Source organism: Lepidothrix coronata, unplaced genomic scaffold, assembly GCF_001604755.1.
Source record: "Lepidothrix coronata isolate B3197 unplaced genomic scaffold, Lepidothrix_coronata-1.0 Scaffold175, whole genome shotgun sequence".
NCBI classification, from domain to species: domain Eukaryota; kingdom Metazoa; phylum Chordata; class Aves; order Passeriformes; family Pipridae; genus Lepidothrix; species Lepidothrix coronata.
The window spans coordinates 1,258,868-1,286,110 of NW_016690355.1; the positions used below are offsets into that span (position 1 = coordinate 1,258,868).

At 35.7% G+C, this 27,243-nt stretch overlaps 1 protein-coding gene across 5 annotated transcripts in view; it reads right to left on the bottom strand.

Moving 5' to 3' along the window:
- The window catches only part of LRP1B (LDL receptor related protein 1B), a 675,815-nt gene that overhangs the window by 200,670 nt on the left and 447,902 nt on the right, over nt 1-27,243 (bottom strand). For all 5 annotated transcript variants that reach the window (XM_017830208.1, XM_017830207.1, XM_017830205.1 and 2 more), the window contains exons 15-22: nt 25,869-26,009; nt 22,486-22,611; nt 20,490-20,606; nt 17,216-17,296; nt 15,775-15,942; nt 13,903-14,085; nt 6,961-7,161; nt 5,387-5,632 (exon numbers count right to left, since the gene is read on the bottom strand). In XM_017830208.1, coding sequence (XP_017685697.1) covers nt 5,387-5,632; nt 6,961-7,161; nt 13,903-14,085; nt 15,775-15,942; nt 17,216-17,296; nt 20,490-20,606; nt 22,486-22,611; nt 25,869-26,009 — 1,263 coding nt within the window. The remainder of the gene's footprint in view (nt 1-5,386; nt 5,633-6,960; nt 7,162-13,902; nt 14,086-15,774; nt 15,943-17,215; nt 17,297-20,489; nt 20,607-22,485; nt 22,612-25,868; nt 26,010-27,243) is intronic.

Below are 27,243 nucleotides of genomic sequence, written 5' to 3' on the forward strand. Positions count from 1 at the left end.
ATAAAATACTATTGGCTGTTTATGGCAATAGGCAGTATCGCACTGTTCTTCTAAAATATTCAAAGAAAAAGTTGCACAAATTTTACTCTCTACTCTCAAGTAGAGAGATGTGTTAATACTACTTTTTGAAAACATTAACTTCATTATGTTCTTCTCTTGATACCCACTGCACACACAGAATAAATGATGATGTTTTAAGCTAATCAGGTACCTCAGCAGAGCTCTTTCTGCTCTTGCATTACTTGTTCAAATCTGGCTTGAACTTTCCAAATGATCCTCCTGTTTGTGAAAGCAATGAATGACTTCCTGCAAAGTCATTTTCAAAGCTCTGCAGTAGTTAGATAATTTAATAAAGAGCAGGATCACTGACATTAGCAGCTATTTCACAAGTACCAGTTATCCGAACTTGAGAAATACTTTAGTGGCACTTTCCAATTTCTGATCAATTCACAGCTATTATGCAGGTTTTTTTGCAATTCCCATGCATAAGATCACACATCATGATCATGAACAGTGGCTTCTTTTATATTTCTCATTAATTGATACCACAATGGAAAGAAAAAAAAAAAGAAACCTAACAAACATGTGCTATGTTGGATTTTTTTTTCATTCAAAGCAGAGGAAGTATAGCTTAAGATAAATAACCTACAGTGAAAATTATCAAGAACACTGATGAAAAGGATTAAAGTTCAATGGGATCTTGACACTTGAAATAAATATGACATAACCCTTCCACTCCCTTCACCTAAGCTTTCTTGACAACAGCCAAGATACTGTACCCTCTCCTGAACACATCTCTTAAAAAAGAATGTCAATCAACTACATAAGTGCAAGGAGAAAAGAGCAAGTGTTGTAAGAGATCTAGAAAACATGCCCTGCAAGGAAAAAAATGAACAATCTGGAACTTCTTAGTTTAAAAAAAAAATAAATAGAATAACATGATGACAGGAAGCACATAAAATTCTCCAAAGACATAGAAAGCCTATGAATTGAAAATGGCAAAAATCCTGTTTTCTGTATAAATAACAAGTAGGCCAAGGATTAAAGGCTTAAACTGGACCAGGAAGACACAGAAAGACTAGAAAAACAAAAATCTTAGGAGAGTGAGGAACTGAAACAATTCACTCCAGGGAAACTTGGAGTTTACCAGTGAGGGTGTCTTGAAGGTCTTGGAAAGCAGATAAACAAGAGCAGTATTAAAATTAGCCTTTGATCTTCCTTCCAACCTTATCATTCAATGGTTCTATAAAACGAGCTGTATTTTAGTGAATTAAAATTTTCAGGCTCAATCAAATCAATGTTATTTGAAGTTATACTGCCATCACCCTCTAAAACCAAAATCTGATGTTATTTTCCCATTTGATTCCTCTTCTAGAAATTGAAAGTGAATACTTTTTATTCTACAAGTTGACTAAGAGCTTTTTTGTAAAATCTCAAATCAATGTAATGGCTATTGATTACATTCTTTAAAACTTTAAGGAAAATCCACTGTTAACAATTTATTAGAGAAAAATCAGACATTTCTGTACCTTCTTATTTCATAACTGCACCAAAGCTTTTTTTACCATACATATAAGTGTATAAAATATATGAAAAACATAAAGCATAAAACTACATTAACAGCTGTAAGAAAAAATTCTGATAGAAGAAAACTGCCTATACAATACAATCAAAAGAGACTGTATATAAAGAATAGTGTTTAACTTTTTCCAATGGTTTAAATTTAAAATTCTGTCTTGAGAAAAATTCTAACTGAAGCTAGCTGTTTCACTGAAGCTTATTGTAACAGTGGCAGCACAGCAACCGATGTACACTATGATTTTATGACAATCACCTCAAAGGAAAACAATCAGTTCATAAGGATTCTGCAAAAACCACTTCCTTAAAAGTTGGATATTGCTCAGAGAGGATTGGACTACCCTCTCTCTCACCCTTCCTCCATTTAAGTATTGAAAGCAATCTGGGAACTACAACGAATTTGAATTTCAAACCTGCTAAAACAGACAAAACATAGATACATCATACAAATATATCTGTATATATAGTGATATAACAGAGTTCCCCCAAAGCTTAGAAAACCCAATTCTAAAAGGTTGAAAGCAAACACGAAATTTAAGTATCTTTCAAGAACAGTGGTTTTTTTTCTGTATGCTTATATCAACTAAAAGAGCAAGTACAATATAACAGCTCAACTTATTTTGAAACGTATTCCAAGAGGAACTAGGGACAAGAGTATGAACACATGTAATTTGTACTGACTTTCTATCTGAATAACGGAGCTCTGCAACATACTCTTATATCAATACAAATTTAAATATAAGCAAAACAATTAGTCTTTGGGAAGTCAGTAATGTAACAATGCCAGAACAGCAAACCAGACAAAAACAAGAGATGAAAAGTAAAGAGACCCTGAAGGAGAAGAAAACATTTAAAACCCTCAAGAAACAAAGACAACATAAGCAGAAACAAGAAAAAAATGGGAAACTAAGAAAGAGTTTGAAAGAGGAACTAAAAAGAAAAGAACTGCTCAACTTTAAGCATTTTAGTTCTATATACTTATTATCCTATAACTCATTATATTTCTCTGGCAATTCCTTAGATTGCTCTTACAAATACAGTACTTGATTCTGGTATGCAATCAGGAAAAAAAAAGTTCAAATCTCATACATTACTGCATTTTCAGCATTCATATTCCCATTAAATTGGTGACAGACTCACAGAAAGTGTTTTTACAATATTCTGAAAATGTGCTGCATGCTGGCTTTACACGTTATTGCTGTGGACTACTATACTGTTTGCCTGTATATAGGAAAGGGTTATTTTAGAGAGAAAAAAAACAAAGTAGCCAAGGGCAACGTAATCATTTTCCTGTGAGTAATTTTTTTCTCCTGGAAAACAGTGCTCTAATATAATACACCTACTCCTGGTTCAAGGTATTTTAAATCACTATGGCTATTCTAAGAATTCATACCAACTGGAATTATTGAAATAGTAGGTTGGCATTTGGGGGACCACTTATCTTTGCAAGATCACGATGAACTTTACTTATAATATCATTATATAAAAGTTTTTTTGCTATTTAAAGTTCATTCAAGATTTCTTGCCTAGAGACATAAATGGTTTGGACATTGTGAGGCTCACAGATTCACAAATGGGACCAAAATTGCTCTCACTTTACTAAAATGCCATTCACACAGTAAAAAATTGAAGTATCAGAGGATCCTTCCTTCAGAGTACTTCTTGTGCCTTTTGAATTAAATAAACTGAAATTTATTTTATTAGTGACTATAAAAGCATATGCCATATTCAATATGAAATAATTTTGTTGCAGCTTTGATGCCATTAGCACAAGTCTTTCCAGTTTGTAAAGAAAAGTATCATTTTTCTTTAAATCAGCTGACATCTCAGGTCTCAGATCATATATTTAGTATTAAACTCTTTGAGGAAATCTGGAAAAATCTATCTGTAACTTCAGATTCTCACCAATACCAGTAAACTTTAAGCAGAAACATCTCATGGGCTTAAGGAAAACTGAGAAACTTGTAGCCTTACTTTAGCACAAATGAGTTCATTTCACCTTGGGGTTTTTCTTCACCTTAGTTTCCAAATACTGGTCATTTCTACCTGCTTTAATTTAAAGTTTGTTTGAAGTTTTCCTCAAGTGAGTTACTAACTCTGCCTGAAATGCTTTTACCCCTTTCATGTCTATAATCCAGTAAGAATGGATTTTCTTGAATTACTGGAAATATCCATAAAAAACCCAAATCAGCCTGATCAAAAAAAAACAGTGAGAATAAGACTAAGATACTGTCATAAAATAACAACTTTGACATGAATAAAACAAATTTCAGATACACAGAACCACATTAATATACCAGTGAAGCCTGATTTGAGGGTCTACTATCAGCTCAGTAAAGTCTGAACATGCAACCCTCATCCCATACCACGGTAGCAACTATTTACACATTACTGTAACAATGATAGAGTCACAAACACTGAACTTGGAGATCATTCTAGAAACTATAACAGCTATTCCAGCCTGATGAATGTAAACCACATTCTTAACAAATTAAAAATAAAGCTCAAAGGTAAGACGTGCAATTCATGAGCATTTGCTAAAAGCTCCTCAAGAGAATATCGATGATATAAAACTAAATTTTAATTATTCATTGTTTTGAAAAGAGAAACATTATTTTTATTACACCCAATAAATATTTTGGCCCTAAGTAAGTTGTTTGCTTTGTTACTACTGTAGCAGAGTTCTAAAATGCTGTGTAAATTAGCTAGAGCATCGTCAAAGTGGAAAGATCAGAATTTGTCTTTTCTAAAATACAAACCATTACATTGGTTGCTAATTACTAAATAATTTCAGATGATCTGCAATAAGGAAATTAGGCCTTTATTTCTAACTTGCTGACTCTGAATTTTTTCATGTGAATCACCTGAAGAAATGAAAGGTATGTGGAATAAGAATTTCTTAATCATGATATCAATTGAATTCTGAAATATCCAAATAAGCAATAGACAGTCTGGGAGATATTTCTATTCAGAATTGATAAGATACTATCAAAAAAGAAAATAATACAGAATAAAAATATCAAAAAAATCCCCAACTGAAATTCTGAAAATCTAGACAGCAAAATCAATACTGTTTTAACTCCCTATGGGGCAGGTAAAGATGTGATGACAGTTTATATTGCATGTACGTGTTTGTATTTTACACACAGCACTGCACTTGAAAAAGACACCCCTAACAGAGTTTCTAAATCCTGCTTCAGTACCCATCAGTAGCGAACAACCAGGGGAGTGCACTCCCCCCTCCTCTCTTTTGGCTCATGTTGGTTTTCATCTCGATTACTGAGCTGAAAAGTGTCTAACTGATGTCAAAAAACAAGTACTAGAATATCTTAGGGGAGAAAAATTGCTGAAATCATGAATGTTAACAGGCAGCACATAACTGCACATTCCAAATTAACCCTCGGAACCCTCAGCTAATACTGATCAATATCGTGATGTCACAGATGGATCTGTTTCTTAAAAATATATAGTAAATTCCCCATATTTCATATATATATACACACACACATATTTATCTCTCATGCATACTAAATATACATGGAAAAGGTATAAAACTTCCAACAATTTAGGAATTATTTGTTATTAACATTCTCAGAAAATCTTACAAGCAACAACCTAGTATTTCAACACCCCTTTGTCTCCATCAAGAATAGGGACAGCTTTAAGGAGTCCTTAGATTGCCATCAGCCCCACATTTGGATAATCCAAGCCTATATTTTCATACAGAAAAGTGAAATAACCTCTCAGTAAATTTCCACATCATCTATTAACATCCTGAATATTGAAAATTCAGTGTATTTCAGCTTACCAGTACTAACACAATTTTCTCCATCCTTACTGAGCTTCCAGCCTTCATAACATGAGCACTTGACAGTGTTTTTATGCTGTTCACATACTTGGCTGCACTTCAGGTGCTTGGTACAGTAATCCATAACCTCACAAGTTTTGTTGTCTATACCAAGACTGAATCCTGCAGGGCAGGAGCACACAATTCTTCCTCCAGGAACCACAGAACATTGATGGCTACATCCACCATTGTTAAGTGAACATTCATCTGAAATAACATGGAGAAAAAATAAAAATTAAGGGCTACAAGGGCTCTCAGTTATATTGTATATTCTTAAAGTCACCAGGGCAACTAAAACACATAAAAGGCCTCTAAAGCAAACCAAATTTTACATTTCTAAACCAGATTTCTATAGTTATTTTTAACATTATCTAGTGTGTAAATATTCATCACAGAAAAGATGCCATCCAGAAGGACCCTGACGGGCTTGAGAGGTTGGCCTGTGAAAAACATGAAGTTCAACAGGGTCAAGTGCAACAACCTGGGTCAGGGCAGCCCCAAGCACAAACACAGGCTGGGTGGAAAACGGGTTGAGAGCAGCCCTGAGAGGCACATGGGGCTGTTGGTAGATGAGAAGCTTGACAGAACCTGGAAATGTTCTCTTGCAGCCCAGAAAGCCAACTGTGCCCTGGGCTGCATCAAATAAAGGGTGATGTCAAAGGAAAGAGATTTTTTTTCCCCCCTGAATTCTTGTGAGACCCCACCTGTAGCACTACAAACAGCGCTGGGGACCCCAACATAAGGAGAACATGGACCTGTTGGAACAAGTCCAGAGGAAGCCATGAAGACACTCAGAGAGTTGGAGAACCTCTGCTGTGGAGACAGGCTGAGAGTTGGGATTGTTCAGCCCGGAGAAAAGAAGGCTCCAGGGAGACCTTAAAGCACCTTTCAGTATCTAAAGGGGCTCCAAGAGAGCTGAAGATGGACTTTGGCCAAGGGCCTGGAGTGACAGGACAAGGGGGAACAGCTTCAAAGGGACAGAGGGCAGGGTTAGATTAGATATTAAGAATAAATTTTTGACTGTGAGGGCAGTGAGGCCCTGGCACAGGTTGCCAGCAAAGCTGTGGCTGCTCCATCCACAGAAGTGTTCAAGCCCAGGCTGGATGTGGCTTTGGGCAACCTGGTCTAGTGGAAGATGTCCCTGCCCATGGCAAGGGAGTTGGAATTGGATGATTTTTAAAGTGCCTGCTAACCCAAACCATTCTGTGATATGAAATCAAGATATTTTACTTGGAGAGAACTGTAAATGAGCTTAAGTCCTTTCTTACATAAATGCCTTTTAAATTGTTTATCTCCAAGAGTATTTTAAGGGGGTTGAAAATGAAAGACTTAACTAAGGAACTAGGTTTTCTCTTATTTGAAGAAAACTGATACGTCAAGCGTAAACTCAGTATGATTTTAATGAAACAAAAATCCTCACATAGGCTATGGTGATAAAATTTCAGTAAGATTAACGTGGGAACACTTTTTCCAACAGGAAGCATTGAGACAGACAATATCAAGAGTAATCAGAAAAATGTGTCTAAAAGAAGTACCACAAAGATCGCCTTCATCAGATCCATCAGGACAATCTCTTCTCCCATTGCAGAGCTTCTCAGGCTGTAGGCAGATGGAGGTATCATTAGCACAAGGGTATTTTGGTGGTCCACACATATAGCCCTCGCAATTATCCTCATCAGACTGATCCTCACAATCAATATCGCCATCACAAAGCCACGCTTTGCTAATGCATCTCCCTTGGAGAAAAGAGACAATAAACACAGGAAATCAGACTGGAGGCAAACTTTGGTGAAAAAAGCTTCAGTAACAACATATAGATTTTTTTTTTTAATTCTGCTTTTCTATTAATAGCACTTTCCTCTAATGAACAGAAAGAAACAAACTTATATTCTGAAGCACCATCCCGCAACGCTGTTGACAGACTAATTTTCCAGACACCACCAATCTTAGTTATTTCTATGCTGAACAGAACTGCATACAGGCAGGACACATGCTCATATTCTGTTAAATATATCAAATTATACTGATATGTTTAATTTTTTTTTTTAATTTCTGCTTTTCTTCATGTGTTTTCCAACGGCCCTCCATGTGAGCAATGTTTTAGTGTGAGAGTTTCCACTAGCAAGGGTTTGAGAAGCAAAAATCCTTCTAGGAAGTATACACAACACATTCCCAGATTATGTCAGATAAATTATCAGCTTTTAGAGAAAATAACTACAGAGGAGGAAATGTCTTACATGATTTCAGTTTTGTCAAACCAGTGCTCAGATCAGTGCCTTCATTTCTCAAAAGGGGAAAAAGATTTCCACCTTTGTGCTGACCATCAATGTTTAGAGATGAAATAGTTCCTTGATTAAAAAAGGGGTTTTTATTTTTAAAAAAATTAATACAGGTATTAAATAAGAATCAACAAAGCCAGGGATTTTAATAGGTGAAAAAGAGCCAATATTGGGAATGCTGCCACTTACAGGTGTGTGTGTGCTCCTGTCCCAAGCTGTTTTTCAACTCTGAGGAATAACTTGTTACTTGCTAAATACAACCAGGAGGGACTAATTGTAAATTTTGATAACACCTACATTGAACAAAAATGTCATATACTTTATTTTCCACTTAACAAAGAGAGAACAGATAGAACCATCGGTTATGAAGCTGAGCTCGAACCATTTTTTAATTATTTTTTTTTTTTGCCTATAAGCCATTCACTTAGACAAAATCAAGTTGTAATGGGAAAGAAGGTCCTGGAAACATTTGGATCCACTGAGAGCAGTGCTGGTGGATGCCCAGGGGCTCACTGGCAATGCCTGAGACTGATAACTTCAAACCTGCACAGCGTGAACCCACATGACTTTCTGCCCAGCCTTCCCAGTTCAGCAGCATTCTTCCCAGTAGGAAACTGAGACTGATTATGACTTGGAGGGGGGAAGCAAGTGAGTGAGAGCGTAAAATAATCAGCTAGGGTAAAACTAACATGGTTAGAGATTCTGTGCTCTCTCCATACAATATAGCAACTGTCCCCAGCTCCACTGTCTGCTGGGATACAGAATCAGATTTCAATTTCTTTGAAAGGAAACGCTTAAGATCAGTGCAGTGCTTTTCCCTTGATTGTGTAGGGTGCTGATGTTCTCACAATGTCAATGGGATAAAAGATAGGGAAAGAAGAATGAAAAAATAAGTTTCTGCAGCACTCACAAGGCAAATGTGAGACTCTTTGCACTTTTGGTGAAGAAAAGCAAGAAAAACTTCAGGACCATACTACACTGAGTGTGGTTTCAAACAACAGAACATTGTTTTACCAGTGCAAAATCACCTGTAAAATGTAAACAGGGAGGGGTGTCGATTAGAATGAAAAGCTTCCATTATTTCTATAGTGGCCAAAGTCCCAAATATGCTATACTGAACAGACAGAATTGCACAAACACAAGGAACCAAAATTGCATGCATGTTATGTATGCAGTTTATCATTACCTGCAATCACAAATGTTTCAAAAAATTATCCCTATTTTTTATCTTGAATGATCATTGATTTTTATATAATATTATAAAATAGCAGTAGAATGAAAGCTAATGGAAAATACCAACATCAACTAAACTAACCAGAACCCAAAATAAATCAAAGTTGCTTCCAGCAGAGCTCCTAATCTGTTATTTTAATCTTTTATACATTCAAATGTTTACAGGGCAAAACAGTTTTCCTGCCTCTCTCATACCTTAGTGAAGATATGTTTTATAATGAAAGATTCATCTTTCATCATGATATATATGACAGGTTCTTAAGTAGAATATACTTTCAAAGAATTAATCTTTGCCAAAATCCTAAAGAGATGGACTTAATGAAATATTATGACTGTCTTGAAATCATTACTTAAAATTCACTGAAGTATTTTTGCTTTATTGCCCCTTAGGGAAACTCATATTTCTGGTTTCCAGGAACCTTTTTAGTTAAATTCCATCATAAATTAATTGCCTCAATGGATATATCTGTTTTTTTCCATTGCTCTTTTCTGTAACACTGAAGAAATACATGTAACACAGTGCAACAGAAGGCCTGAAGCAACAAGTATGTGGGAAAGCCTGATCCAAATGCTTCTCCAACTTTTTTTATTTCCTACAAATATTAGCAAATACAACAGAATTAACTGTTTTTATACCATTCACTGTTTGTTGGGATACCGAGCCCACGAGGTTTTTGGATTGATTACGTTTTCAACCTTAGGAAAACTACTTTGATGCAGCATTAATTGCATTCAGTTTCCTCTTATAGGTAATTCTTGCTGCCTAAAGCTGTGACGCCTTCCTAACCTGTAGAATGGACTCAATCTTGTTCCCATCGAAATGAAAGAGTGTTCCAATGTGACATATTAAATAAAATGTTGTGATGGTCAATGATCTTGCTCATAGAACACCTCTGAGACTTAGACTGAACCACATTATTTCAAGAACATGGACATTTCTTGTGTTTAAAGCTTTTAGTAGAAATTAGATCTTTACAAATGCCTCCTGTATGATAGAACAAAAAAAAAAAAAAGGACCTAAAGAAAATATTTGTTACCACAGAAAACAATGAACTGAGGATAAAAATACAGGATTGGAACAACATACATAATTTCCTAGTTTACTTGCTGTAGTTGTTTCTTTTTATTCACATTTACAATGTCAACTGAATCCACCCTTTCAGTCAGAAATTTCATCAGTCTGAAAGATCATTATGTCAAAAAGGTTATCAAAGTAGTTGTACAAGAGGCAAAGCTCTAAAGATCTGAAAGTATGAGAGGAGACGGGGAAGGCAGGAAACAAGTGGAAGGAACACTGGCAAACCCACCTGATGACTGATACCCTTTCCACCCACCCTTTGAGTTCCTCCATGTGTCCCATTGTTACACTCTTATTAAATCTTCACCTCTTTCAAAATTCCTCCCATTCTGTAACTCCACAGTAGCTTTTTCCTCCTCATAAACCCTCAGAGAATCTGTAGGGCAGCCCTACCAATTTCTTCATCATATTTTTGGACAACCTTTCCTTCCCAGCCTTCCTCAGTACCAGCTTCTCTCCACTCTCCTCTACTTGTCACACACCCATAACCTGGATTCTCCCACTGCCCCATCCAGAGGGTACCAGTGCTCTCTCTTTCCAGCATCCCCATGATGATCACCTATTGACTTTATTTCCTCTATGCACATTCCTTAATTTCCATTCCAAAGGAATCCTACTTCTTCCCTCATCTTTATTTCACCCTCTGATATATTATTAAAATGTGAGGAAAAAAAGTATAAAATAATAGCATTAAAATGGTAAGGTACAAAATTAACTGCTGCTTGAAAAATTGTAAAGAACTGTATGACAAATATACACTAAAGTTCAGATCTACTGCTTACTAAACTGAAGTATTCATGACTCTTTTGCATTTGCCTTCACAGAAGTACTTTATTATGATCATCAGAGTAATTAGATGACTTTTTAAGTAAGATTGCAGAGATTCAGCTCTTGCTCCAGTACTAATAACTGAAAAGTAGGGAGATGGAATAAAAAGGACAGATTTATGTAGTACATAAAACTCAGCTGAAGTACATGCCTGCAATAATTTTCAGAATTAGAATTTAAAATAGAAAGTTGAGTCTTATTCTAATTTAAATTAATCTAGTCTAATTTAAAAGAAGTCTAATCTAATTTAAAACCAGAAAATAATTGGCTAGAAGCAGCCCAACAGTAGTCAATCCTAATCAGGTAGTTATTGCACTTCATATCCTACTGCTACACAACCTCTAGTATAGTTTTCATCACACATCACCACAAACAACCATGTGATGCTCTTGAAAAAATTAGAAAAGCAATTCTGAAATCTGGAAACTCAAGTACCCTGAAGCAATTTTGGCTGACTTTGGATACCACAGCTCAAGAACTGTCCGGGTTGAAAGTTCCAGCAGGACCAACAAAAATACTAAAGGTTTAAAAATATAAAACAAAAATAGAAGACACGCAAGGGGAAAGAGAAAAGTGTCTGTTTATTCAACAAATAATGTGGTTAAAGAGAAATACGACAGAGGTCTTTTGCTATTCAAACAGTCAGATAATTTATTAGGAAAAAAAGTTGAGACCACCACCACCACTCTGAGCAGAAAAAGCACATTTTTCGCTCAGTGCTGACAAATGCTGTATTTGTAACATGGCACTCACACCTGTGGCACTGTGACAGAACAACCAGAGCCAACAAAAACTACAGTAAGGAAAGACCCTGCACCTCCTATGTATGGAAAAGAATAAAATGAAAAAGAAATAACCAAAAGTGAGCAGTAACATCTCACTGTTATTGCTCTCACCAACTGTCATTTCTCTTCAGAAGTACTGGGTGTTTCAGCTCCACACACACACACACACACGTTCCTACCCAGACCCATCACGTGCTGTGTTAGGAATCCTGATGCCACCACCTAGCAATCTATAAGGGGAAAATTAGCCAATACCACCTCATCTGTACAATTCTCATAAATGTGGAAGCCAGGCAGCATTATTTCTTTAGAAGAACCCACAGAGAAAATTGCATTTCTCCTGAAACATGACTATTTCTCATAAACCCATTATTGCTCCTTTGTCCTACCACAAGGAATTAAACTGAAAAGTAGCTAAACAAAAAACTGCCTTTGCTGTTTTCCGTTACAGTGCACTGCCAACAAGCCTCCTCCAGAGCAGCAGTTTTGCTCCTTCCAGGACTGATGGAAGGAAAATTGTGAAAGAAAAAAATTATGGATGAAACTGTCACAGCTGATACCTAAAGTGGTGTATTTACACACAACTAACAAGCATAACTCCATTTTCTTCTAAATCAAAGCCATAAATCCTTGAATTTAACCCAAATGTTTGATGAATTTTTTTTTTGTTTTTTTTTTTGTTGTATTTCTATGTGGCAGCCAGAGATGTCATCCTTCATCCTGTGAAAAAACATGTTGCTCTCCTTACACGACTGCAAACTTAGAGGAGCGTATAATGAGGTAATGTAGTTTGGAAGTGAAACTGTGGACTTTAAAAAGTTGTTCTAGTTCTTTGCTGCAAAGACCACTCATTCAAAGGGTTATGCTGAAAGTAAATATTTGTTATTTCCTTTTATTACTGTAGCTGTACTTGGGAAAATTTCAGCTTACCACCAGAATGGGTTTTTTACTCTCTGTATCTAAAATCATTCAGGTTAATCAAGAAACCAAAGTTAAGCCTAGGAAGCAAGTTTTTCCAAAACATAGTCAAGACTAATAACTAAAATCTACACTTCATCTTGTATTCCAAACTGCCTCTAACCTTGTTCTTTGCTTTGTATTAACTAAAGTAGTAACATCTCATTAGTTTTCCAAATGCGACTGCTGAAAATAAACCTCATCTATTGAGATTTCACCTTTCTTCTCTCTCATAATTCAGCTTTAGTCACTTGGGCTGGTATTACCTTTTCCCCATCTAAGCACTAGGAAAAAGCATCAGCAAGAAGTGGATTTCCTGGGTCAGGGTTTCCATCAGTCTATTTAAGGGAACAGGCCATTCTATTAGAAGGCAATAATCCATTTTTACTTATGGAAACTATTTAATTTAACAACTGCTTATGGAACTGGTAAGAACACAAAAGGAAATGTTTTATTTAGACAAAATTCAGTATTCCATGTTTTTTTATCAGGACATTATGATTTCTATAACTTTAAAATTCAAACAGCAGCAAACTGCTTTTAGACAGCTCACATAACTAGTCTGCCACTTTTATCATGCTTAGCTATAATACAGGCATTAGAATGGGTTTTCCTTTCCTGTAATAATTACAGTTGCCTAATAAAAATAATATTAGTACTTATTATAATCTGAATTAAATTTGGTTTTGAAAGTTATATTAGCCTTAATATCCCATTAAGCTTTGAAAGAAATTACAAAAATATTAATACAATGTTGACATATATTAATTTCTTCCTTAAATGGACTTTTCCTTAAAAAAAATATTCCATCTAAACATTTTTTGGCCAAATATCCTCATGTAATGATTGTCACATTCTTTTCACATCTTTTAATGAAGTATACTTAGGGAAAAATTATTTTAAACATTCTCAAAGAATATATTTTTCTTCCAGTGCTGCAGTTCAAATTCTTTGAAGTCTTCTAGCTAATTACTTTGTATCACTTTATTCAACTTGCTTCTAAGGCCAAAGACAGAAAATAGAAGAAAATACCTGGACTTTGGAGTACTATTAAATGCTACATTTAAATATTTGGTTTGATGTACTATCATAGAGAATAATTTCAGCTTTAAGTAAGCTCAGAACTCATCCATTTCGTATCGTAAATCAGAAAACAGGTTAGGGGATGTATTTTCCTGGTATGAGCACAATAAGCAACCTCACCTCAGGAGTATTAATCATTAAAAGCAGTAGTCAAACAGTAGGTATGTGATCAAACAACACACACACATACACACACTGAGCAAATGAGAGCAAAACATATCTGCAAGCACATACCTGTACTCCGGCAGGAGAACTTTGTTTTTTCATCACACAGTCGGATAGTTCCATTACAGCCCTTTTCATCACTCCCATCTTCACAGTCCTTTTCTCCATCGCAGCGCCACAACTCAGGGACACAGTTCCCATCAGGACTGCACTGAAATTCCCTCCCACTGCACCTTCCAGGAGAGGGAGTTTCTTAGAAAAATAAGAATTACATTGAAGAATTTTGCTCATGTGATTTTTATTTTTTTCCATTCCAAGTCTACGTTGACTTAGAATCCAGCTTCCTAACAAAAGCCAAAATCAGAGTCCCCAAGTATAACACTCAAAACTCACTATTTCATCCTAACTCATCACTCTAATACAAGCTTCAGAAAAGCTCTTTCTTATCCCGCTCACGCCCTTCACTCCTCTCCTCTACTATAGGCTTAAGGAAAATACCAATTTTTAGTTCTTTTTTTCACAGAGGTCAGACAGGAACGAGTTTGGAGATGCAAAGATGACCAAGGCCAAGTGAGCTTTCCTGGTGCTTCACACGCTCTGCCTTTCATTCTCAAGCTACATTCCCTCCTCCTCCCTCAGTCTCTTTTATCCAACAAAGCCCATCTCCTAGTTCACAAAACATGAAAGGTCACACCTGTGCTCTAACAAGGCCCCAACACCTGCCTTGTTTGTGCTATTACAGCACTGGCAAAACAGCTGCAGCCACTCCAAATTCCACAGCAAGGAACTTGAGTTCAACGCAGCTATGGAATCACTGTTGGCTGCTTCAAAGCATAATTACCATGTGAGTTTAATTATTCACCACATACATAATTCTCTAAGTATTTTCTAGATTATGGCCTTTTCAATCTTATCCTTGCTTTCCTTTTCCCAAACTGTTACCACTGTATTTCTATTATTAAATAACATACTAACAACAATAACATGCACTTTACAGTAATGACATACTTATACATTCCTGTTTGTACCAATAAGCACTATTTGAATAAATTCTTGTAGCACTGTTTGCAAATATACATTTTATAGTATTTAAGGTTGCCTTGGATTTTTTTTTAACTAATTTACATTCTTGCATTCCATTGTAAAAGCTTTAAGCTTCCAGATGGACATGAACAAGGGTATAAGTCGGTTGCTCAGTTGCAGATGAATTAAAATAATTTTTGTAAGTGTATAAAAATTAAAGACTTCAGTCATGATGCATTCTGCTAATTCATCTATTTGTATGAGGTTTGCAACTAGATTTAGAATATAAACTCATAAAAAGGGACCAATAACATTGTGTACAATTACTTTGTTGTGGAAAAATCGTTATGAGAAATATATGAAAGATATTCCCTCATTCTGGTCTGATTATTATTTATTCTTTGTTACAAATGTCTTTCCCTTCTCTCCACCCAAATAAATACAATGTATGGCATTTAAATAGGCTGTAGTTTGTTAAAATGCTTTGATTAAAAAAAAAAAAAATCCTTACAAACTCAAAAACTTGGATCACACAAAAATGAGAGTACTACTGTTCCACTGCATGAAAAAATACACAGAAAATATCAATAACTACTTAAGGAATGCTTCTTACTGTCTCTTCACCTAGACAGCGTGCATCTCTGTAATACGACAAACCTCACAAATAGCATAATTCAGTAAACTATAAAATTTATCTCACTGTAATATCCATTTTGCTTTCAAATGCATTCTTCTTCTATGATACACTTCTGTGTTATCATATTGCACTTGACATGTTTCCCATCCCAACCTCTACTGAGGTTAAAAGCATCGTCTCTTTTTCCATTGACTGAAGACATGTCTTCGGTATTTCTAACAAAGTATTCTCTCTGTTTATAAGCACTAAAATGCAGGAAGAAAAAAAAAAATAAATCTGACCTTCCTTGCTGCAGTTTGTTTTGGTTTCATCACTGAAATCTCCACAGTCATTGTCACCATCACAAGCCCAGTGACTCGGGATACATCGACCATTCCGACACCTGAACTGGTCAGCAGAACAGGAGTGAATGCAGCCCAGCTCATCACTTCCATCACCACAGTCATCATCTGCAAATATTAATATTTTAAAATACAAGAAAAATCTGAATAAAAGATGTGAGGAGGGAAAAATATTTCCAAAAAGGAGGGAAAAAAAAAGGGTAGTATAAATACAGTAAATACAGTAATATGCTTACTGCCCATAGGTACATGGTGAAATTATTTCTAATGCCAATAACACCTTAAATCTTATTTACCAACAGCACTCAACTCTGTCACTTTGGATCATCTAACCCTTTACAGCTGTTCAGTCACAGGCACCAGCAAGCGTAAGAAGGCTGTAGATTTTCTTAATTTCTTTAGTTGTGTGTAACTACACAGCCTTGCAGACACACTGGGTTTACTTTACTCTCTGAAGACAGTTAATCACAGACAAAAAGAGCTTTATATAAACCAAAATGAAACCCTGATGGCAGAATTTCTTTTTAATAGTATTAAACCTGTTGTTTCCATGTATTTGCAACAGTGCAAGGTTGCATGAAATAATAACAAGTGTGAAATGAAGTTTCTTTTTACTCTAATGTTGTAGTCATTACAACAACCTAAAGGCAATTTCTGTAATTTGATTGTGGTCATGAAAGGAGCAAAAAGATAAATATGTTAGATAAACTCTAAAGGGTCTCCTTGCACAGAATTTCAGTCAGCACAATGATAATTTGGGGAATTTGTCCATATATAGGTACGAATTCCTGCTGGACTCATAAAATTAAAGTAACATTAAATGCTTTGATGGATGAAGAACCAACCCAATGTTATTAGGACTGGCATGACATCACTGCCACACCAACAGTTCTAAGATTCATTTGAACAGCTGCCATTCAAACATGTACTTCTTTTAGACAAAAAAACCCAAATACATTGTAAAGTCTTCCTGTCCTTCATTCTCGTGGGATGCTATTTCTTTAATTGAACTTGTCCACAAACAATAAGAAAAAACAGATATATTGGTCACTGGAACTATTTAGTTTTCTAAAAGCAGAGGATACTTTCATAAGCAATAGCTTGACATGTTTTTTTTTTTTTAATAATGAAGCAACATACTTGATTCTACATAATATACTGTTTGCAACTATTACCACATCCAATGCCTCATTCCTTATATGAAGCTTCAATACTGCTGCTTTCTAGGTCAGGTCAGTAATTTAAAAATGGTTTATTTATTCTCTGACCACTTACAAGTCAAACTGGTAATATCAGACTCAGAAAAGAAGTGTGTGCATCAAAGCAATATTTATGTAATATCCATCATATTCATTGCACATATGGAGCACTTGATACTTGCCTGAATCACAGAGCCATTTGCTGCTAATGCATCTTCCATTTCTGCATATAAACTGAGTTAGTGGCTCACATGTTGGGAATTCTGTGAAAGTGTTCAAAAAGAAATACAAACTATTTAATGTATATCCTCTTCAGTAATGTTCTTCCACCCTCCTATGTGCATAAGTCACAAAAGTGTGCTGTATCAAACATCTGCACCTGCCAGCTACTTAATCTGGAGAAGAAAGAAAGGTGAGACACCAAAAAGGGAGGGTAAAAAAAGCTTTAAAACTGTAAATACTAGTCCAAACCCCATCCTTCCTCCACACAGGCCACTAAAATGCATTATTTTGTGCCATATAACATGGTCCTACATTCCCATCAGACCAGGGCTGGTTTTGCTACTAAACATGATAATATTTATGAATAATTATAGCTTGATATGAACAACTGATATGGACCATATTCTATGTGTTTATTTATATAAAAGAGTTCTCCAATTGCAATAGCACTGCCAGTAAAAGACAGGAAATGGAAGACTCTAAAATGAGAAGGTTAAGCAAAAGAAAAGAAACAAAGTTACTCTACATTGGCATAATAAAATCCAAAATTAAAACGTCAGTATTTACAAGCAGTTCCTCCAAGCATTTCAGGAAAGTAGCAGAAATCTGAAACAATGTATTTAATAAAGAATCATCTATATTACACAGATATTTGTTTTTATAATTGTCTAGTATGCCTCTGCATAGAATTACTCAAATATAGTCTGAATTTTTTCCAGAGTTCTTTTTCTTCTAAAACCCATGACATAGCCAGATATGTGCATTCATACCATTGTCCTGTTCAACAGTTTGGAAAATATAAGATCTAGTTTACAAAACCTTGCAATTCAAAGAAAACAATCTGAAAGTCTCAGTTGGGTCCTCACTGCTACTTACGTGGCCTAATTCTCAAAGAAACCCCACAGTACTGATGAGATTTTCTAAATCTTTAAAAAATGTCATTAAATGTAAAAGTTCCTGAGGACAAGAAATGAAATTGCTTGTCTTAAAAAGACTTGGCTTAAAAAGAGTCACATGAGAGAGCACTAAGCCAAAGCAGATGCATCAAACAGCAAATTTAGAGATCCCCAAGAACTTCACTGGACGTGATTATCCTGCTTCAAAACAGAAAAGGGTGGGAAAAAAGCTAATATTGATGACAACACTCCTAGAAAACTAGGAAGTTTTGGAGTTTGCCTTGGGGTTTTTTGTGATTTTTGTTCATTTTTGCTTCATTGGTTGTTTTGTTTGGGGGTTGTTTGGTTTTTTGTTATATAAAAAAAACCCATCTTTTTTCTTGGGGAACACATTACAGGGACAACAAAAATCTCTTCTGAGACAAATAATGGAAATTATTGAAATGTTCAACTGCTTAGCTACAATACATGCCTTATGTGCTTCAAGCAAATCTGAAAGCAATTTTTAATTTTGATTTTTAGCTGTTCAATAATTTTTCCAGAAATTTAACTAATATTTTAAATGTATTTTTTCACTTTCCCATACATTAATGCCTCCATGACTTCATTTGCATGTTCATCTGTCTACCCAAGACCTGTAAAAAGGGACAGAAGCTAACTAAAATGACTTACGCTTATCCTCACCAACACCATCAGCCCTCTCATGATTTCCAGCCCCCCACAGCCTTTCCAAGGATGTTTTACAGCCTTTCCAGTGTTTGCTTCTCATGGACCCAGCCTCCATCATCATCCACAGCTCTTCCTCACATCCTGGAAGACAGACACAACACTTCCCCTCATTGTCCCTATGGTCTCTCTACCACCTTTCTTTCCTATTTCCCAGCAGAGATGCACATCCTGTAGCTGATTCATATCCTGCCCTGTCCTGGCTGTCCTGAAGAGAGAGAAAGCAAGAATGGTGCTTCTTGAGCTCACAGTGAAGTCTCTCCACAGTGGAGACACCGATCTCATTTCTCTCTGCTATCCTTGTGCATGCAAGAATTTTAAAATGTTTCAAAGAAGAAAATATATGGCACTAAACAGAATAGCTAAATAAATGCTATTAGTGATCAAAATATAAGGCAGAACGAAAAATATTTGACATATTTGCACAACCACAGTGCTCGAGGATAAAGAAACAAGATTCTAAACCATGAAACGTATGTAAAGTTTGGCTAAACAGAGAAACAGCTGGTAAAATAAATCCCGATTAAATGATCTGGAGAAATATTCCAGATCAGTTGAGAGGACACTAAACAAAATCTATGGGAAGGAATTACAAAGATGCCATTAAACTCTGCGTGTTCCTAATGTGTCTGAGAACAAGGCACAGCCAGCCAGATAAACTGTTCTAGCAGTGAGTGCCAATGCTTTACCATTACCCAGTGTTATAATTTTAGAGATTGCAAATGCAACGAGATGACTTATTCTACCTCTGTACACAACTGAATTTATTTGATTTGAAGCACGGCATTAGAAGTCTACTTTAATAATATTATAGTTTTTACTCATATAATGACTTTATTTTATGCCCCATCCTGAAAGTGTTCAAGGCCAGGCTGGATGGGGCTCTGAGCAACCTGATCTACCAGAAGGTGTCCCTGCCCATGGCAGGGAAGTTGGAACAAAATGGTCTTTAAGGTCCTTTCCAACTCAAACCATTCCATGATTCTATATTTGCAGACAGCTCATTGACCCTTGTGCTCTCAGACTCACAGCAGTTACCTGTGCCCTGCCAAACAGATGACGATTAAAAACCTTAATTGTTTGGGAGCAGCTGATTAGAGAGAGCACACCTCCCTGCAATATCTCTGCAAAGCAGCAATCAGCACAGCTGCTGAAATTCTCATAATATAATCAAGAAATGCTATTTTTTTTCTGCAAAATACAACATCAAAGTATCCTTCTGTTCAGACTTAAAACAGGCTGATTATATTGACATCTAGAATATGCTGAGGGAGCCCATGTGAAGAGGTATGTGGCAGAGATAAAGAATAATTTTTGAGGGTGAGAGTATTTGATAATGGGCTGTAAATTAGAAAAAGTGTTAAGTTGATTGATCTGCATATTTGGTATTGTAGTTAGGAGCTCCTTAATAGAAAATTCTGCCTCTGTTTTGGGTTTATTTATTAATCAAATTCTATCTGCCATTTCAGAAATACCATCACCAGTTCATATAAAAACAAGATGGTCCCTCATACCCATCAGTTTCACATGAACAGAAATCCCTATACGTTTTACTTTTTTACAGAATAATTTCACTTTTTTTTTTTTTTTCCCTAAAAGAGAATTTACTTACCACAGGATGTCATTTCATCTGTCCCATCCCCACAGTCATCCTCCCTGTCACACAGCCATGATGTCGGAATGCAGCGTCCATTCCCACAGGAAAATTGGTCAACCTGACACGTTCTTGCTGTCAAGACAAAACACTCCAAAAATGCGAGGAAATGGACTAAATCCATCAGGTCTCCCGGTGCACGTCTGTGTGTAGAAGTGGCAAGTCTGGAGGGCACCTCCTTGGCCTGCTGAACATTTCACCCGATCCAACTAAACATCATCCACCTCCTCTGGCGTCAGAGAAAACTGAGGCCACCTGTTCTACCTCTGTTATGTGGAATTCTTAGTGGTTTCTTCACCATATGAGACCATGAGGTTTTACATGTAATGATACAAAACTAGGTGGTAGAGGAGCATTAGTGCCAGATGAAATAACGCTAATGCCAGAGGTGAAGCAAGCAAAAATCAGGGGATGAAAATGTCTACTGATCAGAATATTAACAAATTGCACTCCATAACATAAATAATGATCTTGTGAAATTCATATTTACAGAGAAAGATGGCACAGCATGTGTGCATTGTGCCTGGCCTCACTGTTCTTAGAATCATAGCCTTTGCAAATACATAATTGTAATCATCCATTAAAGGAATCAATGCATGTCTTCTTCCTGAAGAAATAAAGATCACTAAAAGAAACCATGATATGTAACTACATAAATTACTTCGAAAGCTGATGAGTAGTAAGACATCACTACGAAAATCTAACATGTAAACCTGTCATTACTTAGAATTTTGTTTATTCAAATGTGAACCTATAACAATGCCAGTGATAGTGACACAGATTTTGATTCCAAATTTAAGGTTTTTTTTAATAGAGTTGTGTATGTCATTCTACACTTTAAAAAAATGGCTGATATTTCAAACCCCTCAATAATCAAAATAATATTTCTTCATTTTGTATTCTCAACTACCATTTTCCTTTTTCTTCATAGAAATAGCCCAAAATACAAGAGAAGAATATAAGTTTAAAGTATTTCAAAGAAGTAATTTTTTAAACATTAATAGTGTTTGTCACTGCAGGAATAAATGGAAAAACAAGAATCGAAAATTCAATCCATATCCAACTGACACAGGCATAAAAAACATGGTCTTCAAATAAGACTCTCATCCTACAAGCAAACAGCTGAATATCAAAGGATATCAAGATGTTTTACAATCCACAATAACACAGTAGAGGTGATATGGACACTGTAGGTCTGAATTTGTGCTACAGTCCTTTTAGCCAAACCACAAAAGTAACAATCAAAACTAGTTATTATACGTAAGAAAATTTAGATCAAGTAAAATGAGTTCAGGGAATATTTTAACACACAGTGTTAAAATAATCACACAGCTTAAAATAATCATCAGCTTATTGATGCCTGATATTTTGTATTCTGATATTTAATGCTTGTTTACTGTACTCTGAAAACAAGCACTAAACATCATTTCCACAAAAGCAAAAGGCAGATTGGGAACTCCATGATTTACTGCAGTGGAATCAGTAAACAATCTTCATCTGGGTATTTCCTTAAAAATCCACTGTAGAGTTAATAACTTACAAATGAAAACAATTTAAAGGCACTGAGTGGAAACTGAGTAACTAATTATGCATAAAGTAAATCAACATAAAATTTACTAGTGACATGGCTCTTATCATGGTATGTTGACAAACAAAATTCTAACTGCCAAAAAGAATTTGTACCTGAAGTTTGTACCTAAGCATTGCATTGACAGTCAACCCACATGGACAGATTAAGTGCTGAAGTACTTTGGAAAGCACAGCTGAGCATATGGATTAAGTAAAAGATAATTTTTGTTCCAGTCTTAATGGCATCAAAATCTGAATTAATTTTAAATGTCAATAATCAGATTATACTAGTAGCAGACTGGTTCAGTTCAGCTCATATTAGTCCTGAACTATTGATGGAACTGATGTTAGACAACTTGTATGCATAATCAAGTGTAATTTTTACCTGCACAAGTTTTATTTGATTCATCTTCATTATTACCACAATCATTGGCTCCATCACAAAGCCACCTCTTGGGAATGCAGCGATTATTTTGGCACTTAAACTGATCATCAGGACAACTATGATTGACTGTGGAGGAAAAGAAAAAAAAAAAAAAAGAGAGGTTTTTTCCTAAGAAAATAATCTGAAAAAAGCAGCTGAAAAGAGCACATTAAGTGGTATTTCCTGGTAATGCAGTTAGTGGAGTTATCCTGTATATATAACCACCATAACATAAAAATTGTTTGACAAACCAGTCAATTAAAAAATATTGCAGTGCTCCAATCATAAATTAAGCAATACATAGTAAAGATTCTTCTGTCATACTACTGTCAATATGGAGATCCTCTTCTATTAAGTGATAAAGGTAGCAGTATTTTATACTCTTGCTATCTCCTTAAAGAAACATGTCCTTGGTCACATTTTAGCAGCATGATGAGGTTTGCTTACTGAAGTGCATATAAACAAAGGAAAACACCAAAGGGAACAGATGCAAACTGCTAAGTGCATATCCAAAATATCATACCACAGTGAGGAGGGATTTGGGCAGGCCATAAAATGCTTCTAAAATGATGCACATTACTGTCAATGGCCATATATAGATCTGCTGTTTACTTACCGTGAAATTGTAGGTGTCAAAAAGTGAAATATGCAACACAGTGTAAAACTAACAAAAAACCCCTTGGTATTCAAGAGTGAACAAGGTATCTCTCAAACATTTTTTTGCTGGCTCTACCAAGTATCATGGAAAGGATGAAGACTGAACACACAGAAATTATGTCAAAACTATTGGCCTGCTGTTGCACCTGTAGCAAGTGTATACGTTGTGTTTCTTTTATGCTAATAACATCTGTTATTACCACATCTTGTTAATCTTCATCTAGACAAGAGCAGTAAACTACACACAGTTCCAAACGCTGGGTTAAAAATAATCTCGAGCTATTTTTCACCTACTCAGCCAACCACAGTCTTTCCTAAAGTTTAACCATACATCTGGAAACAAACGGTATTTAAAACGAAAGGATGCCTTGCAGGCTTATCCTTGACATTTCAGTAGCTTTTATTTTTGACCTTTCTACCTGTTCTTCCTATTGAAGACGACACAGAGCGAGGGTGATATCAATAGCACATGACCCTTCATGAGTGTTTTGGGTGCAGGGTACTTGCAGAAACACTGCAAGTAGAGAATAATTAATAACACGAGCAGAAAGGTGTTCCAAATCTAATACTCCTGAAGAAATCTAGTTTGCAATGTGACTGGAGAACAAAACTCTTAGCATCCACGTAATAAAATTACAAATTGAAGACTTTTTTTTTTTAATATGACTTTATTACTAGACACAGATACTGTTCTAAGTGGTAGTTAAGCTTTTGCACACAGATATTTAGTAATATATGTGTGTATTCTATTCATAATTGTAAATATTTCAAACTCATAAAGAACTATTAAAGTTACTATAGCAACTGCTGAAGAGAGATCAATGTTATCATACTGGCCACATGAGCTATAGATCATGTATGGATTTAAGATCAGATTATGATTTCATTTGTATCTGCATAAATCCTCGGAGAATTACAAGCTTTGATCAATGAATTGGTCTCATTAGACTGATTTAATACAGAATCAAGTCCAATCTGCCAAAAGATTTTCTTTCTCTCTGTCTTTATTAGTTGAGCTCCCTAATTTAAGTGCAAGAAACCCAGTATTAAAAATGCTAGTAAGCACTACAATTCAAAACCTGAAAAATATTTTGAAAATATCTAGGATGGAATCAGTAATGACTTCTAGACAGAACAAATACATAAATGCTTTGAGAAAACCCCAAAACTGGCTATTTAACAGACATATAAAAAAGATCTAGGCATTACAGCTCAGTATGTATCAGTAACATCAGGCCAGTGTGAAGCAGGCAAGATTTACCAAGGATGTATGAGCAAATTCACACAACACATTTTTTCAGCCTAATCGGCTTCACAGAAGCCTCAGCAGAAGAACATACATCCATTTTTGGACATCCAACCCTTGGAATTGAGTCAGAAAAATCAATGAAACTTAAAAAGAAGACTCATCATCTACTGGAAAAAAAACCAAAACCACAAAAACAAATTACCAGATTGTTTGGTCTCAAAGAGATAAGAATGAGAGACTATGATAAGAATTTTCAGACACATAGAACAATGCTGCACAGCAGAAGAGTGTTCATATCTACAGCTGACTGGGAAAAAAACAACATATTTTCATTTCAGTAAAGGAGACTTGGTTTAGAGAAATGATCTAATGACAGAAATAGAAAGCATTGCAACAAACTGAGTAAGGGAAAGAATTGTCATTGCTGCAACACTAATTTTATGGCAGGCTACCTAAGTACCTCCCAGGAATGACAGAAATACATAATTGATATGTTTTCTATTACTTTGCTTTTCAATAGTGGAACTCCTCTACTGCAAAAAAAATACAGCTCCAGTAAAACTGATTTTAAAGACAAACTACATCTAATTTAAAACTGGAAGTGGTGTAGGGAGTTGGGTTTTGTTTTTTTAATTGGTTTTTCTTGGTGGGGTTTTTGTGTTTTTTTTTTTTTTTTTTTTTTTGTTGGTGGTTGGTTTGGGTATTCTTTTGGGTTTTTTTTTTGTTTTTCTTTGTTTGGTTGGTTTTGGTTTGGTTTTGTTTTGCTGGTTTTGTTGGGGTTTTTTGTTTGTTTGTTTTTTTAAGAAATGCATTACAGTATCACAGAAATGTTCATGCTTGAAAGGGAACTACTGAGATCACTTAATCTAATCTCCTGCTCAAGCAGAGCCAAGTCGAGCAGACTTCCCAGGACCACGTGCATATAAGTGTTGAGCATCTCCACAGACAGAAACTCCACAACCTTTCTGGGCAATCTTTTCCAGTGTTTGACTACACTCACAGAAAAGAAGTGTTTTCTTTCAGATGTTCAGATCTGTGCTCAGATAAAATTCATGCTTTTCAGTTTGTGTCCATTACCTCTTGCCCTGCTAGTGGGCACTAAGGAGAAAAGCCTGGCTTCCTGTGTCCCTGCCATTGGGTATTATACCGTGACCCATATAAAAAAAGGGCAACAGTGGGAAACAAAGCAAAAAATACCAACGTTTAAAAAATCAGATATGATGATGTCGAAACCAAAAGATGATTGGTCTTCTATGCTATGAAATGAGTACATGAGTGTCATTTGAAAGGACCGCTATGCATGAAAAGAAGAATATGAAAGATTTACATGAGTGACTTAAGGATTAGCTCTTTTGATTCCCTTCAGACTTACACTATTTTGTGTCCAATTTTTAAAAGAAACTATGGATTGGGGGTTAAAATGTAAATGCATACATACAGCAGATTTCAGAGTGTTCATCACTGCCATCCAGGCAGTCGTCGTCCCCATCGCAGCGCCAGCGATCCTGGATACACCGTTTATTGCTGCACTGGAACTGCTCAGCTTTGCACAACTGGGGTGGCACTTCTTCATCTTTAACTAGGAAAAATATCAAAGAAGGACCTCTACTTTATCTGCTTGATACATACACAGTGCAATACTACCTCTATATAACTCTTGTTTTTGCTCTTCAGAACATTTCTAAGTAAACTTGGCATATTTGAGGTAATTCCACCTGAAGCTTGTAGCAGCTCACATATCTGAGTGCATGGTTGAAGTAATATATTTTTAATAAATGGAAAGAACTCTGAATAGAATGGCACTCAAACTGTTTTTTAAATTGGTGCTTAGAAGATAGTGTAAAAATACCAGTTTAAAATATTACAATACCTCATCAACAGCAGAAAGAATATATTCTTACAGTCATTGACCAATATCTGGTGCATATTTGGGGCTAGAAAATGATTACTGAAAAGCTGAATCTTGTATCCAAGCAACAACTCAAACACCTGCATTATGCACTGGTACAGGCTCAGCAAAGAAGAAAGGATAAAATTCTGCTGGGGTAGAATTAAGTAGCAAGCTACAGGCTTATTGATAAATCCAGGCAGTTATATTTCTCAACATCAGGTTCAGAATGCTTAATGTGTAAATACCACATATCAGTCTATGACCCTGTGAGGAACACCAAAGTCCTTGGAAAGAGCCAGGCAGTGAAGTGTATTGGGGAAAAACAGGAAACCTGAGTCATTCTCATCTCAAAGTCTCTCTTCCTAATGCTTACATTCCATCTTACCAGTGAGAAGTCCAACTTCCAGTATTTTCTGTTAAAAAGAAAAGTAGTTTTCTTTAGCAACAAGTGATGGCTCTGCCAGCCATAAATTTGGGTCAAATTCAAGGTCACTGCCAGCTCAATAATGCTCATCATGGTATGAAATAATCCTTATGCTTTATTAATCTCCACTGGGCTTCTTGCTGGAGACTTATGTAAGACTTTACACACTACACTTCAAGAAATAGATCAATGAGAGTTAGGAAAAAAAAAAAGAGAGTATCAGGGCTAAACATTAAGAAAAACCACCTGTAGTACCTGACAAGTTATTTTTTTTACTTAAAAAATCCAACCTTTTATTATAACACTTTTTTAATGTTTGTTTCAATGAATATAACCAAGGAAGAGATGAAAAAAGACACCAATATTTGCACAGCCTGTGTCAGAATCTATTATACATAAATACATCTGCTTTACATGTTTTATGAACAGTTTCAGCATGAACATTGTAATGCTGGACTTCTGTTTAAGAAACGTAGTTCATAGAATAATCTGAAAACT